Source organism: Mus musculus, chromosome 6, assembly GCF_000001635.26.
Source record: "Mus musculus strain C57BL/6J chromosome 6, GRCm38.p6 C57BL/6J".
NCBI lineage: Eukaryota > Metazoa > Chordata > Mammalia > Rodentia > Muridae > Mus > Mus musculus.
Window position 1 is genome coordinate 35,218,815 of NC_000072.6, and position 16,194 is coordinate 35,235,008.

General features: G+C 39.2%; 1 protein-coding gene across 6 annotated transcripts in view; it reads left to right on the plus strand.

Moving 5' to 3' along the window:
• Nup205 (nucleoporin 205) overlaps nucleotides 1–16,194 on the plus strand; it is a 69,984-nt gene that overhangs the window by 41,199 nt on the left and 12,591 nt on the right. For all 6 annotated transcript variants that reach the window (XR_001785168.2, NM_027513.1, XM_006506590.3 and 3 more), the window contains 12 exons: nucleotides 871–985; nucleotides 4,699–4,848; nucleotides 5,332–5,403; nucleotides 5,708–5,865; nucleotides 6,370–6,450; nucleotides 6,976–7,167; nucleotides 8,489–8,756; nucleotides 8,851–8,949; nucleotides 11,690–11,838; nucleotides 13,584–13,775; nucleotides 14,522–14,643; nucleotides 15,864–16,002. Coding sequence is in view for 5 of the 6 variants with exons in the window: in NM_027513.1 (NP_081789.1) it covers nucleotides 871–985; nucleotides 4,699–4,848; nucleotides 5,332–5,403; nucleotides 5,708–5,865; nucleotides 6,370–6,450; nucleotides 6,976–7,167; nucleotides 8,489–8,756; nucleotides 8,851–8,949; nucleotides 11,690–11,838; nucleotides 13,584–13,775; nucleotides 14,522–14,643; nucleotides 15,864–16,002 (1,737 nt within the window). In the remaining variant the exon portion in view is untranslated. The remainder of the gene's footprint in view (nucleotides 1–870; nucleotides 986–4,698; nucleotides 4,849–5,331; nucleotides 5,404–5,707; nucleotides 5,866–6,369; nucleotides 6,451–6,975; nucleotides 7,168–8,488; nucleotides 8,757–8,850; nucleotides 8,950–11,689; nucleotides 11,839–13,583; nucleotides 13,776–14,521; nucleotides 14,644–15,863; nucleotides 16,003–16,194) is intronic.

Sequence of the window (16,194 nt, forward strand, 5' to 3'; positions counted from 1 at the left end):
GAAAATTATGTACATAATGGAGATATTTGTTTGTCAGATCTACTCAATTGTTCTTGGATTGATATAAATGTTCCCTCCTCCCCCTAAAGTTGTATTTAGTACTTACATTTCTAACAGTGAAGTTTGGACATTTTTATAGTATTTTACTAGTGATTGTTGTAGTTCTACTAAGTTTTACTATTTTTTTTTAAGTTGAGATAATTTTCAGAAGTGACTACCAGGTAATGCTACTACTAATTAAAATACTAAAGCTTAATTAACCTTATGTATTATTAATAAATATGTTTAGGGTAAGTTCAAGATTTAGTCCTACAAATCATTTTTATTTTGAATGCAGAGTCTTGCTATGTAACCTAGGCTGCCCTTGAATTCATTATTATCCTTCTTCAGCTGCCCTAGTTCTGGAATTATAGGCCATGTCTGGCAATGTCAGTACTCTTAGCTGTGTTCTTTGTTTTTTTTTTTTTTTTTGAGTTGGTACACCAAGGACCTGGATTTAAAAATTTTAAGTTTATGGGGCTGGAGAGATGGCTCCGCCATTAAGAGCACTCACTGGCTGTTCCTCCAGAGGTCCTGAGTTCAAGTCCCAGCCCAGATGGTGGCTCATAACCATCTATAATAGGATCTGATGTTCTTGTCTGACATGCAGGTGTACATAATACAGATGGAGTGCTCATATACATGCATGCATGCATACATACATATATACATAAATACATAAATAAAAAGTCTTTAAAAATTCTAAGCTTATATTTATTTTACACATGTGATTATTCATTTGTTTAGGTTGTTGATGCATCTTAAGTTTTACATTCATACTTTGTTATCTTAATCAGTACAGAAATAACTGATTCTCTTTTATTTCATTAGGTGATATATCAGTTATGTGCATGCTCAGATACATCTGGTCCTACTATGAGGTACTTGAGAACCAGCCAGGATTTCTTATTTTCCCAGTTGCAACATCTACCTTTCTCCAACAAAGGTGGGACATTGTATTGCTTTATTACTACAGGTTGAGAACTCTGTTTCAGAATTTGAATATTTCATTAATTGGTTGATTGATAGGGTCTTCTCTGGATCTGGGCTTGGAATTTGAGGTACTCTGCCTTGGCTGGAATTACAGGCATATACCACCATGTTCCCCTCAATCCCTTTTGACTTGGGAGTATTTCTTACATATTAGGTATCTTGAGACTGTACCCATTTCTAAACATGAAGTTCATTTGTGTATGTAAACCTTATAGGAATGGCCTGAATTGAAGTTAATTCTATCTACAAACTGTCATGTGACATGCCACACTAGTAGTATTATGTGGGTACTTTATCTTGGGGTCTGGCACATGTTGGGTTTTGTGTTTGCAGATTATAATTGTTCAAACTGTGTGAGCAGTGTGCGCACTGGTGTTCCCGGCTAGGTACTGTGGCCTTCCCGTGTGCACCACTTGGAACCTTACGGCTGTTACTTTGGATGCTTTTGTGATTTCTGCTTGAGCTTCCTGTTTGTACTTTCTAGTGTAAAGCTACATGACTGTAGTCTGCTTGAGGGAGGTTATTCTTTTCTAACAAAACTTAGTTTTATTAAAATGATAACCACTGAAATTAGATTACGTAACGTGTGTATGTGCATGTGTGTGTGTTGTATGTGTGCGCAGTGATTGGTGAAGACAGCTTTGTAAAGTCTGTTGTCTGTTCTACTTCTGCATGAGGTCTGAGGATTGGCCGTGGCTCGGCACGCTTGTGATGCAAGAGCTCTTACCTGCTGACACATCCTGCTTACTTGTGAATGAAAATTACTTGGAGAAATTTCTCATTTACATTTGTGTCGTACATATTTGAAACTAAACTGCCCTGAAATAAAACTTTGAAAAGTAATTTTAGAGGAAATTATAAATCTAGTTTATGGACATAACTAAGAACTGTTCTGGCCTAATTTAAATTTTATCAAGGTTCTGGTTTTTTCCTTTAAATTAAAAAAAAAATGTTTTTTTAAAAATATTTGTTTTTCCTGTATGTGTACTTGGTGTATACTAAGGCCAGAAGAATTGTGAATTGTTTGTTTGTTTTCTTTTGTTTTGTTTTTTTGAGCCAGGGTCTCTCTTTGCAGCCCTGGCTGTCCTGGGACTCACTGTGTAACTCATGCTTGCTTCAGACTCAGAGATCTACCTGCCTCATGAGTGTCGGAATTAAATTCATGCACCATGTCTGGCCTGCCTCCTCCCCCCTCCTTCCTGTTCACTGTATACAAACCTTTTCTTACTCTTGCTTGTGTTAATTTCTTATATAGATAGTAGAACTTTTTTTTTATTTTTTATTACATTCTGTGCAACAGCATTCCTATATAAGTTGAAAGACAACTTTCAGGAGTTGTTTCTCCTTTTCCCATGCATCCCAGGGATCAATCTTAGCTAGTTAGACGCACTGCATGTACCCAAATCTGCTGAACCACTTCAAAGACTTAGCTTATAGCCAAACCGAGGGTGTCTTGAACTTGTGAGCTCAGACTATTCTCCACCACCGTAAGCTCTACCACCTTAAGCCAGCACCGCAGTGTGGGTACCACAGTGCGGTTCTGAAACTTACTTATGGCATCATATTTTGAGATCAAGGTTCATACAGACTGTTAATACATTTCTGTTTCTAGTAATTGTCAGCTTTCTAATTAGGTTTTAGAACTGTTATATCTTTAGAATTATCTGATTGACAAAACAGTTTTCTTTATTTTCATAATTGTGTCATTTTTAGTTATGGGATTTTGTTTAAGAACATTATAGAAACTTTAAGTTTTTATACATGGATAATCCAAAAGAATAGTCACAGTCTGACTTACGTGTTATAAAAATGGACTTAGCTTGGCCTGTGTCTTAGTTAGGGTTTCTAGTTCTGTGATAAGTACCATTACTAAAAGCATGGGTGGCGGGGATGGGGGCTGGAGAGATGGCTCAGTGGTTAAGAGCACTGACTGCTCTTCCAGAAGTCCTGAGTTCAATTTCCGGCAACAACATGGTGGATCACAACCATCTGTAATGGGATCCAATGTCCTCTTCCAGTGTCTCAAGACAGCTACAGTATACTCACATATATAAAGCATGTTGGGGAGGAAAGTGTTTATTTTATCTTATTAGTTGGTCTCAGGTTATACTCCATTATTGAGAGAAGTAAGTGCAGAAACTCAAGGTAGGAATTTAGAAGCAGGAGGTGAAGCAGAAGCCTCAGGGAGTGCTGCTTAGTGGCTGCTCCCATGGCTTGCTCAGCCTGCTTCCTTACGTGATCCAGGACCAGGGATCTGGTCACCCACAATAGGCTGGGCCCTTTCATAACAGCTCTTTTTTTTTTTTTTTTTTAAGATTTATTTACTTATTATATATACACAGTAGCTATCTTCAGGCACACCAGAAGAGGGCATCGGATTCCATTACAGATGGTTGTGAGCCACCATGTGGTTTCTGGGAATTGAACTCAGGACCTCTGGAAGAACAGTCAGTGCTCTTAAGCGCTGAGCCATCTCTCCAGCCCTCATATCAGTTCTAATTAAGAGAACGTGTCACAGGCTTGCCTACAGCGATACAGGCATTTTCTCAACTAAGAAGTAACTTCTCAGTTACTCCATCGTATGGCAAATTGTCAACCAGTGCAGATTGAGATTGTTAGTGTTATTATTTAGTCAGCTATGCTTATGTTGTCATCATTTAGGACTTCAAAGCATAGGACCCACTAAACATAAAAAAAATACTGAGCCAGAAATGGTCATGCCTGCCTGCAATTCAATCAGCTTGGGAGGCTCAGGTAGGGGCTGGGTTTGAGACTTGTCTTGGTTATTGCAAGACTATCTTAAAACAAAGTAATACTGAATTTGAAAACCCTTTTTTGAAAGACTTAGTTTTAAATTTGTGTGTGTGTGTGTGTGTGTGTGTGTGTGTGTGTATGTATGTATGTATGTATGTGTGTACCCGTGTTTACATGGACCCCTGTCTTCAGAAGCCTGGGAAGAGAGTGGCAGATCCCATGGACTTCATTATAGGAAGTTAAACCAGGATCTGCTGCAAGAGTGGGACATTCCATTAACCATGGAGCCATCTCTCCAATCCCCTTAACTTGTTTTAATAATGTGGTTTATAGCCCTAATTATATGTCAAGGCAAGAGCTCTACCAACTGTCTTATCACATAGCCTAAAATTATATAATATGGGCTTAAGTATGTATTTTTTTGAGTAAAAATAGTTTTTTTAAATGAATTGTTATATATTTGAATTACTTTTCAAAACAAAATACAAAGTGACATTCATGTTAAATTGTGGCAGACTTGTAAGGTCTTTGAAATTACTCCAGTAATAAACTTTTTTTTTTTGAGCTAGTGTCTCACTATGTATTCCTAGCTGGCCTGGAACTTGTTGTGTAGATCAGGCTAGCCTGGAATTCACAGAGATCCTCTGTCTTCTGAGTACTTGGGCTTAAAGGCATGTGCCACATCTGGCACAAATAAAAATTTTATTGTTCTCTTAATTTTTCATAGACATAGAATAACATCTTTTTCTTTTGTATACTCTTTTTCTTTCATAATTTTATGTTCTGGTTATAATGTTACTATGATTCAGAAATTAGTGACTTTGTTTCATGAGGAAGTATCTGATGATTTATGGAGTTTTCTGATCTTGTATTTGAACAATGGGAGATGACATTTATTTGTTTAAATTCTAGAGCATGAAATCTCCATGCTGAGTCAGATGTCATGGCTTATGAAGACAGCCTCAATAGAGCTAAGAGTGACATCTCTGAATCGCCAGCGCTCACATACACAGAGGCTCCTGCACCTCTTACTGGATGACATGCCGGTGAAGCCGTACTCAGGTGAGCACTGCGGAGGGCACGGCGTAGCTTAGGTGGGGCTGGAGACAAGGCTGCTGCTTCCCAGCTCGAGTGTCTTTATCCTTAGAACATGAAAAGTTGTCCTTTGATGTCATTTCATTTCCCTTTAATGAATTTGCCATACAAAACAGTGAAGGTTGCCACACTGAACCATCATAACCAAAGCGGTTTCACCGAGTATTGCATATGCAAATTAAACACAAGCTTCTTTTGAATCATTTTCTTTGTATGATGGGGGCTTGCTAGTTGTGAAATTCTAATTATCCTCTTCAGAGTTATGAGTGGGTCAGTTGTGATGGAAAAAGGTAGATGGACATTTCAAAGTCCTCGTAATTTTGCATCTTTATCCATTTACAAAAGGCTCTTTGACCCAGAAATAAAATATTATGTGTGTCATCTCCGAGTAAATGTAATTTTTAAAGTGTACTTTTCCTTTTCTGATCTATTGCTATTGGTGTTCAACAGATGGTGAAGGAGGAATGGAAGATGAAAACAGATCTGTCTCTGGGTTCCTTCATTTTGACACTGCCACAAAAGGTGAGAGGCCCTTGGAATTTGATTACATTATAGACATTACACTGCTTAAGATTGCAGGATAATTTACTGGTGTCTCTAGGTTCTGGAACTATATAGAAGAGCTATGTAAAGGATTACTTGTTGTCTATAAGGGTTTATAGAGCAGAGGAAAAAAATTATCTTAGTGAGTGGCCAAATCAGAAACAAGTCAGATTTAGATTTCAGCAGGGTCTCTGGTCTCAGAGCATAGCATGCTAATGAGCTAAGTATGGTTGGTTCTCCTCTTCTGTGCCTCAAGTACAGTTTATTTACTTCTTATTTCTAGTGCGTCGAAAAATTCTAAGCATCCTTGACTCGATTGACTTCAGTCAGGAGATCCCTGAGCCCTTGCAGCTGGATTTTTTTGACCGTGCTCAGATTGAGCAAGTCATTGCCAACTGTGAGCACAAGAATTTACAGGGGCAGACGGTCTGCAATGTCAAGGTGAGGGCTGCGCTCACGAGCCTGCAGTGACTGCTTCACACACCAAGCTGTCAGAAAAATATAACCCTAGTATGTATAGAGATTAACATGTTACTCATTTCTGTTATTAGTTTATTGGGCTGTTTTGTCTAGCAATGAGAAAATAAAAAGTCAATAAACACTCTTATTTTCTTTAAAAGCTTTCCACATCAATTTTTCCACCCAGCTAGGACTACAGAATAATTTTCACTATTGTTCTCTACCAAGTGAATGATTACAGCCTCAGCAAAATGAGAAGGCTATTGAGGCTCCCAACATTAAATTACTGTCCCTCAGCCCTGAGCTACTATTTTCTGGAAGGAGCTGGATGGCCAGTGTTTTTGTGTGCAATTGGACCATGCCATTGGGACATTGTATGCAGAGATACCTGGACCTTTTCCAGCTAGGGCGGGCTATGGTAATTACTATGTATTATTCCACCAGCATCTGATGATACTGTTTTTCTCTTTTTCACTAATTATTTAGCTTCTTCATAGAGTTCTCGTAGCTGAAGTCAATGCTCTTCAGGGTATGGCAGCAATAGGTCAGAGGCCTCTGCTGATGGAGGTAAGCTGTGTTAGGTTGACACCTTCAGCTCTTTGTTTGTACTACTTAATTTGCTTGCTTAAAGAGTGGTAAATGCATATGTAATTAGTCAATGACTTACACAGAGGGCTGTGAAGTAAATAAAGGCATTTGCTGCCAAGCCTGACGACTTGTTTGGTCTTCAGTACCCACAGGATGGAAGAAAAGAAATGACTCATGGAAGTTGTTTGCTGATCCCCATACATTTCCTGTGGCATATATACATGTGAAGGCACACACACATGTGAATGACAGGGCTACACACACAAACACACACATATACATACACACACACACACACACACACACAAAATAAAACTTTCATGGAATGTTTTGCGGTTTTATACTTTTTTGTGGTTTTCAATTTATTTTTAAAGTTATACAATACAATTAATAAATATAATTTGAGTGTTTTCTGAATAACTAGGAAGTATTAAAAATAGGAAATTGTTTAAAACATGTATTATCTTCCTGAATGTTAACCAGTTTCAATATTTATGGCTTTAGGAAATCAGCACTATTCTTCAGTATGTTGTAGGAAGAAACAAGCTGCTACAGTGTCTTCATGCAAAGCGGCATGCTCTAGAGTCCTGGAGGCAGCTGGTAGAAATTATCCTGACAGCTTGTCCTCAGGAGCTCATCCAGGCAGAAGACCGACAGCTCATTATCCGTGACCTTTTACAAGATGTGCACGATAAGGTGATTTAGTTCCCAAGTTACTTTACTGCTAGAGACTTTTATGTATGAATATGTTGCATTATAATTATATACATTTGCCTTTAAGCAAATATGCTGCTCTAATTGTTTTTTTCCATTTTAGATTAGAAGGAAAGTAGAGTTTATAATACTGATGCAAAAAGAAGGAGCTATTTAATCCCTGCACTTGGGAGGCAGAGGCAGGCGGATTTCTGAGTTCGAGGCCAGCCTGGTCTACAAAGTGAGTTCCAGGACAGCCAAGGCCACACAGAGAAACCCTGTCTCGAAAAACCAAAAAAAAAAAAAAAAAAAAAAAAAAGGAGCTATGAGCTAGAATGTTTCAGAATTATCCAGGAAGCGTGCGTTGTAAATATAGACTGTCTTAGAGCTTCCAGTACTGTGAAGAGACACCATTACCAAGGCAACCCCCATAAAGAAGACATTTAATTGGGGTGGCTTACAGGTTCAGAGGTTCTGCCCATTATCATCATGGAGGGAAACATGGCAGACATGGTGCTGGAGGAGCTGAGAGGTCTGCATCTTGACCCAAAGGCATCCAGAAGGAGACCATCATGGGCAGCAAGGAGGAGGGTCTCTTCTACACTGGGCAGAGCCTGAGCACTAGACATCTTCAAAGCCCCCCTATACAGTAGTCCTCCAACAAGGCCACACTTCCTGATAGTGCCATTTCCCGTGAACCAAGTTTATCCAAACCACTTACATGTAAGCAGATCTTACCTAGAACTACTGAATATGACCCTAGTGGTACAAAAAAATTAAGCTTTCACGGAATACCATGGATGTGTAATTTCAAAGCAAAAACTTTCTGCATAGAATTCTGATCAGGATTAATTAACACTTGTTTGGCGTTTTTCCCTTTGAGTAGTTCTTACATTTGTTTTGTTTGTTTTCTGAGACAGGGTTTCATGGTGTAGCTTTGGCTGTCCCAGAATTCAGTCTGTAGACCAGATGCATCTTAAGCTCACAGTTATCCACCTGCCTTTGCCTCTCAAGTGCTGGAATAAACATGTACACCATTGCCACCCAGCTTAGTTCTTAGAGTTTTTGGGTGGTGGGGTGAGGTTCAACACAAGGTTTCTTTGTGTGTATCCCTGACTCTCCTGGATCTTACTCTGTAGATCAGGCTGGCCTCTATCTCAAAGACATCCTCTTGCCTCTGCCTTCCAAGTGATGGGATCAGAGACATGCGCCACCACTTCCCCCCAGGTCCTACATTCTTAAGGTAGTTGTAAGGCTTTATGTTACGTGAGACTTCCTGAGTTCTGGCGGGAGCTGGTCTCACTGGTTCCCCTTGTACTTTAAGGTGCTGGATGATGAAGCCGCACAAGAGTTAATGCCAGTGGTTGCCGGCGCTGTGTTCACCCTGACTGCTCACCTAAGCCAGGCTGTGCGCACGGAACAGAGGCAGCCGTTGGTCTCAGGACCTGGAGAGGCCCAGTATGCTTTCATGCTTGATAGTTCTTTGACCTCATCTCCTGCAGCAGAGAGCCGGCCAGTAGGCTTTGCGTCTATCGGAGATTCTTCGCTTCACATCATACTGAAGAAACTGTTGGACTTTATTTTGAAGACAGGTTTTTCCATCTACATTTTTCTAAGCATTATGACTTTGTTCTGACTTTGAGTGAAATGTTTTCCCTTGACTGCACACATGTCTTTGTCTCCTAGGTGGTGGCTTCCAGCGTGTAAGGACTCACCTGTACGGCTCTCTGCTTTATTATTTACAGATTGCCCAGAGACCAGATGAGCCGGACACACTAGAAGCTGGTAAAGTTAGACTGATTTTTACTCTTTTCTCTTTGTAAAGATGGTAACTTCAGAAATCTAAGTCACTTCTCCATTTTTTGACTCAGCACAACTACAATCAGTAAGTCTTGACATAGCCATTAGATTGCTGTAAAGTGGAGGACATGTGTAGTTTTTAAGAGTTACAAGATTAGTATATAGACATTGCAAGGAAATAACACTCGGATGATATTCTAGTTTTATAGACTTGAACTGCAGTGTACTGTTTGTAGGGTTGGACAATGTCTCTTTTCTCTTTGTACCACAGTACATGTCTGCTGGGGTCTTATAAAATGGCAGTTGTTCTATAGTAAGGCTATAACATTTAAACAATTTCTTTATTCATAGGCTTAAAAATTCTAATATTTTACTATCACAAATATTGCTTCAAAATCCTCATATGTCTACTTTTCAAGAAGATTTGTGATAGAATTCACATGGGAAACAATATATAGTTTTATTTTAATAGATTTTTTTTTTAGAATGGCCATCTAAAATGGTCTTACCAGTATAAATGCTCACCTGTAGTATGTATATATTTTATACTATGTGAAGATTGTGTTGGATAAATTTAAGGTAGAACTTTTTCATTTAAAGGAAGGCACGGCTAGAGACAATGGCTCAGCAGTTAAGAGCACTTGCATTGCAGCTCTTGTAGAGGATGGGAGTTCAGATTCCAGCACTCATGTGGTGGCTCTAAACCCATAACTCCATCTCTGGGGGATCCAAGTCTCTTATGGACACCTGTTCACACTTATACATAAACAAATATAAATTGAAAGGGGAGACATTTAAAATACTGAGCTGAGCAGAGTGGCCCATGTTTGAAATCCTACTCTTTAGGACTAAACATGAAATTACTTCCAAACAAAATTTCTGCTTTATTTGGTATATTTATGGAAAATTTAGAACTTGCTAATTTTCTTTTTTTGAGAAATTTTTGTCTATATTATATCTGATCCTTCTTAGCCAAACTATATGTTTAAATTACCTTTATAATGAATATGGTTTTTATTGTTAATTTTGTTTCAATTAAAACTATTTTGCACCGGGCGGTAGTGGCACACGCCTTTAATCTCAGCACTCGGGAGGCAGAGGCAGGCGGATTTCTGAGTTCGAGGCCAGCCTGGTCTACAGAGTGAGTTCCAGGACGGCCAGGACTACACAGAGAAACCCTGTCTCAAAAAACCAAAAAAACACAAAAAAACAAAACAAAAAAAACCAAAACTACTTTGCCTTTATTTTTAGTAATTAGTGTTTCAACTAAACTATTTTGAGAACTTGTCATTGGCCTCATCTAATGATAGGCTTTCACTGTGCTCTCTTCTTTATGAATGTCTGTATTTTAAGTGTGGTTTTGCTCATCCCATCTTGAGTAGCTATCATTTATGCCTAGTACTTTAGAAGATAACAACAGCCAACAGTTTATCTATAGGGGTACTTGATGTATGTGTATACATGCTTTCTTTACGTGTTTGGGGTTTATGCGTGTCTGTGCTCAGTGTGTCTCAGGTCAGAAGAAAGCATCAGATCCCTTGGAAATGGGGTTACATATGGTCGTGAGCTGCCATGTGGATGCTAGGAACCAACCCAGGACCTCTGAAGAGCAGTTGGTGCTCCTAACTACTGAGCCATCTGTACAGCCCCTGTGTGAAGATATTTTTAATGTCAAGAAAAATAGTTTAAGGAAGCTTTTGGAACAATCAAACTATTTTTTAAAAAGATAATAGTAATTGGGGCTATTTACTCCCAACAACGCCCATATTTTTCCCTTAAAAATATTTTTCATATTCTTTTAGTCAAAGTGGAAAACATTATTTAACCACTAGGTGGAGGTCTGTAACACACTTAGAATAGTCATCAAGATGACAGTTTATTTCTATGCAGATTGGATCTCTATATTCCAGGCTAGTTGCAAACTTGGGACCTTGTGCTGTGTGTGTTGTGTGCCTGACTCACAGTGATAGTTTAGTGCTGGGCATGGTGGCACAGGCCTTTAATCCCAGCACTCTGGAGGAGACTGAGGCAGGCAGAGCCCTTTGAGTTGGAGACTAGATTTGTCTACAAAGTGAATTCTAGGACATTCAGGCTGTCATACACAGAAACTCTGTCATGAAAAAGCAAACCCAAACAAACAAACAAAACAAGAAACCAAAATGACAAAAAAAAAAAAAAAAAACTACAGTGTTAGGAAAACCATGAAATTGTTTTTAATAAAAAACTTGCTTTATTTAATTATGAAAATTTTGTAAGGTTTGCATGACTCTTGGTGAAATGTATGTACACATACTATTAATTATATATTTAAATTACTCTGGTGATAACAATTTTAATAAATATTTCAATTAAAAATCTCTAAAGATTAAAATTTTCTGATTTTTGTTTGTTTCTTTCTTTCTTTGAGAGAGATTCCTGTCTGTATTGTATCTTTTCCTTCTTAGCCAAAGTTTCAAAGATGGCAATAAATTATAAGAACAAATTGATTAGCAGGATAAATTATAATCAGTTGTCTTGGAGTCCATGATTAATTTTAACTTCTGAAGAGCCATACATTGTGTTATTAGTGTGCATGTGTGACACATGCTTTTAAAGTTCATTGTCTGGACTCATTGATCTGGTCTTTTGTGTACATACAAAAATGGATTTCTGCTATTATTGGATATGACATATAATTAGTTGCTAAATTGCTTTTTACTGGACTTTTCTGTTTTAATCCTTGTAGCTAAGAAAACTATGTGGGAACGGCTGACTGCCCCTGAAGATGTGTTTAGTAAATTACAACGAGAGAACATGGCTATCATTGAGAGTTATGGCGCTGCCCTCATGGAAGTGGTCTGTCGAGACGCTTGTGATGGCCATGAGATTGGAAGGGTAAGATATCAGCTGTGTAGAATTGCTACTGAAAAGTGTATATTTATGAAAGTATATACTGAATCAGCTTTAAAATGTGTGTTGCACATAGAGAATTGTTTTTGATATTATAGTGAGTTTGCTCATCTACTATGATTTGTAGGTTCTGCTTTGTTACTTTATATTTTGTTTATGTGGCATCTTAACTCAGAATTTCTCCTTAAAAATCACCTTTGCTGGCTGGCTGGAGAGATGGCTCAGCAATTAGGAGCACTGACTGCTCTTCCGAAGGCCCTCAGTTCAAATCCTAGCAACCACATGGTGGCTCACAACCATCTGTAATGAGATCTGATGCCCTCTTCTGGTGTGTCTGAAGACAGCTACAGTGTACTTAGATATAGTAATAAATAAATCTTTGGGCCGGAGTGAGTGGGGCTGGAGCGAGCAGAGGTCCTGAATTCAATTTCCAGCAACCACATGATGGCTCACAATATCACAGCTACAGTGTACTCTACACATATACATAAGATAAATAAATGAATGAAACTTTAAAAAAAAATCACCTTTGCTAAGTCTGAGGTTTATAGGAAGGACAACATGAGTAGAAACAATAGAAGTCCTGCCTAGTAGACCTCTGGTCTTCCCACCAGTGGGCAGGTCTCCATTTCCTGAATGTATTCTCCTCTGTCTGGTGTTTTGTGGAGGGGATTTGCACTTTGTCTTCCATAAAGCATTGTGGCTACCACAGTGAGGAGGAGGAGGAGGACCCCCATGGAAGGTCCTGTCGCACTCACACCATTATGTCACGGCCACGGGGAAACTTAAGAAATAAGATGCAAACTAGAAAGCATTCTCTTCATTATGTTTAAGTTTTTAAAGTACTTTTATATGTAGAACAAAACCCTGGGGGAAAATAGATCAAAATGGCTTTAACTATGTTTATTAGATTGCATATATTTTTTAATACTTTTCTAAGGTTCCTCTAAATAGTACATAGAACTTTAGAGTTAGAAGTAATTTAGCTTAAGGAAAACATGGGAGCTGTAGCGTTGGCTCAGCAGTTTAGGGTGCTTACTGTCCTTGAAATGGACCTAGGTTCAGCTCCCAGCACAGACACTGGACAGCTTGCATCTGTAATGAGATCTGATGCCCTCTTCTGGTGTGTCTGTAACTCCATTTCCAAGGAAAGCAGTGCCTTTTCTGGCCTTCATGGTGCATATAATCTCATACAGGCATCTACATGTACATTTTCAAAAAATTAATTTTCTTTTCTCTAACAAATAGTGTCTAAAATGTAAATGCTATCATTTTTAATGTAGGTTTGGCTTCAGAATTAAAACTTGACACTGGGGCTGATGAGATGGCTCAGCGGTTAAGAGTGCCGACTGCTCTTCCAAAGGTCCTGAGTTCAAATCCCAGCAACCACATGGTGGCTCACAACCATCTGTAATGAAATCTGATGCCCTCTTCTGGAGTGTCTGAAGACAGCTACAGTGTACTTACTATAATAAATAAATAATTTAAAAAAAAACAAAAAACAAACAAACAAACAAAAAAAACTTGGCACTGAAGATTTTCTTTATATCGAGAAATTGAGATTCTAGGTATATTCAATTTCCAACTACTCAAAAAAAAAAGTGAAATTCTATTATGAACATTCTTATAAGAAACAGTTCTTAAAGCCCTCCAAGTAAAGGCTTGGCTGTTGGTGGTTTTGGTAGCCATCCACATATTAAGGCTTTGACTCTGACTCTTTCTTCCTCTAGATGCTGGCCCTGGCTCTCCTTGATCGGATTGTCTCTGTGGACAAGCAGCATCAGTGGCTCTTGTACCTTTCTAACAGTGGCTATTTGAAGGTCCTTGTGGATAGCTTGGTGGACGATGACCGAACTCTACAGAGCTTGCTGACTCCGCAGCCTCCTCTCTTAAAAGCCCTTTATACGTATGAATCCAAAATGGTAAGGTTGTGTGGATGCTGGACTTTATAGGCCAGTAGGTCTTCTCCTGGTCCTGCAGCTGTGCTTACTGCTAGCTCGGCCACTGGTGTTCCCTGAGCATTTCTGTTATATAAGCTGCCATTATGTTAAGTTTTACATTTGGGGATTTGTGCTAACAGTGCAGCTTTCAGTATAAAGATGGGCTGCAATGATCCTGAGAAGGTTAGAGGGCAGTGTCCTGCTGCCAGCTTGCTCACTGAGGAGGATGTTGAGGTGGCATGATGCCAGGGTTCGTGGGAAGGGAACAGTGCCTTAAGTACTCTTGTCTTTGTCATTTCCTTCCGTCCAGATCTGCTGCAGTCTCTCCATGTTAAATTTCTTACATAATGTCACACTAGTGGAAGTCTTAGACTCGCCATCCATTTATTCATACGTATTTACTAAATACCTAATATACACCAAGCATGATGCTACACACACTAGAAATGGGCACAGCAAACCCACCGTTGACCTGTTGACAGAAACTATATTTGAATTGAATAATTTGCAGTAATAATAATGTGCAATACTCAGGCACTTTGCACCCCCCTCAACCAGAGTTCTCATAAAAATGTTATGAAAAAAGAGGTACAATGTGTCCTTGTAGCTAGGTCAGGATTTTCCCCTCACTAGTGATTAATAAGGAATGAACTAAGAGTGTCTTGTTTCCTCATAAGCCCCTTGGACATGATTTCAGCACTGATACTTTCCCTTTTGTATCTTTGTAGGCATTTCTCACGAGAGTGGCTAAGGAACAGCAAGGTTCAGCAGAGCTCCTGAGATCAGGGGTGATTGTGAGGCTGGCCCAGTGCCAAGTCTATGATATGCGCCCAGAAATGGACTCTCATGGGTAAGTGTCCATATGGACTAGTTTGCTTAAGCTTCTAGCAAAGGATTGCTAAGGTTAATGAAAATCCCAAAGATTATTTTCCCAGTGGGTGGGCTGCATTGCCTGCCTCTGTCATTTACTTACCAGTGGAAGTTGCCCAGAGGGTCAAAGTGGGTGGGGCCTAATTCCATTTCAGAAGAGTAGCCCAGTATGAGAAATGGGTGAGGATTCTGTTAGTCAGTGTCACTTTGCCAGCCTTCCTATTTCCTATGAGTTCCATAGATGCTTGTTTTAATTAGGGGTCTTTTAAAATATACAATTAAATGTTGTTGGCAAGTGTGGTAGTGCAGCCTACTTGTGAGCCCAGCACTTGAAAGACTGAGTCAGGAGGATGTGATTTCAAGGCTAGCTTGGGCTGTGTAACAAAGTTAAGGAGAAGAAAAAAGAACTAATTTGTTACATTTTCTGTTACTAATAGAATTTTAGAGTTATTTTGTTCTTCTGGTTTTAGGGTTTTACACACTGCTTACTAATTTGAAAGCTTCAAATGAAATTATTTTCAAGTTTAAAGTTTTTCAGCATATGTCAATTCAGTTTGGATGTGGAACATTCAGTTTGTTTTTTTAAATTTTATTTATTTGGAGTGTGCAGCTTACAGGCACTGCATATGTGTGTAGGGCAGAGAACACCTTTTGGGAGTTACTGCTTTCCTTCCAGTGTGAGGTCCAGATTGAGACTGGGTTGTCAGGTGTGCAAGAAGAAATCAGTTTTCCAGCATAGCCTTCCTGTAGGGCCTTACTATATTTTTCCCTCTCAGTCTCCAGGATGGCATTGTTAGGCAGGCAGCATATCTTCTTATGACAGTAACAATACTTAGAGTGGGTTTAGTTACTGTCTAAACTCCATTGCCAAAGTGATATCTGAGCTTTTTTAGGCTTAACACAGAACTGTGTTGCCTCCTGAGAAGGGAAGGGATTGTTTTGTTACAAGTTTTCGACATGAAAGTTCCTATTTTCTCTCTGTGTAAGGAGAGTCAAGCTAAATATTTATTTTTAAGATCCTGGTGTATAATTGCTGGTCTGTACAGAGCCTCTCGCTTCCTTCTCAAAAAGAAAATATTTTCTTTTGCCTAAAAATTAAAATACAAGTGTTTACAGTTTAGCATGTAAGTGGTAATGAAGTGTTAAGACCATATTTAAATACAGTGTTGCTCTCCCCTTGGTTGTTTGAAATGAATCAAGCATGTTTGGCATGAGAGACCCACCAGTATTCATCCCAACGCCTGTGGACCGATACCGGCAGATTCTCCTTCCAGCTCTCCAGCTGTGCCAGGTCATCCTCACATCCAGTATGTCCCAGCACTTGCAGGCAGCAGGGCAGGTAAGAGGGATGCTTTGTACAGATATCACTAATGCAGACCCGAGTTTACAGACAGAGACACTCAAGTGAAGGCATGACCGTCTGCTGTTAGTGGCAAAGCTGAGGATAGAGCACAGCCCTTGGCCTGCACTGTGACCCCCACCCTGACTAGTTCTCTACTCCCCCATGAATGGAACATTGTAGCTACTTAAT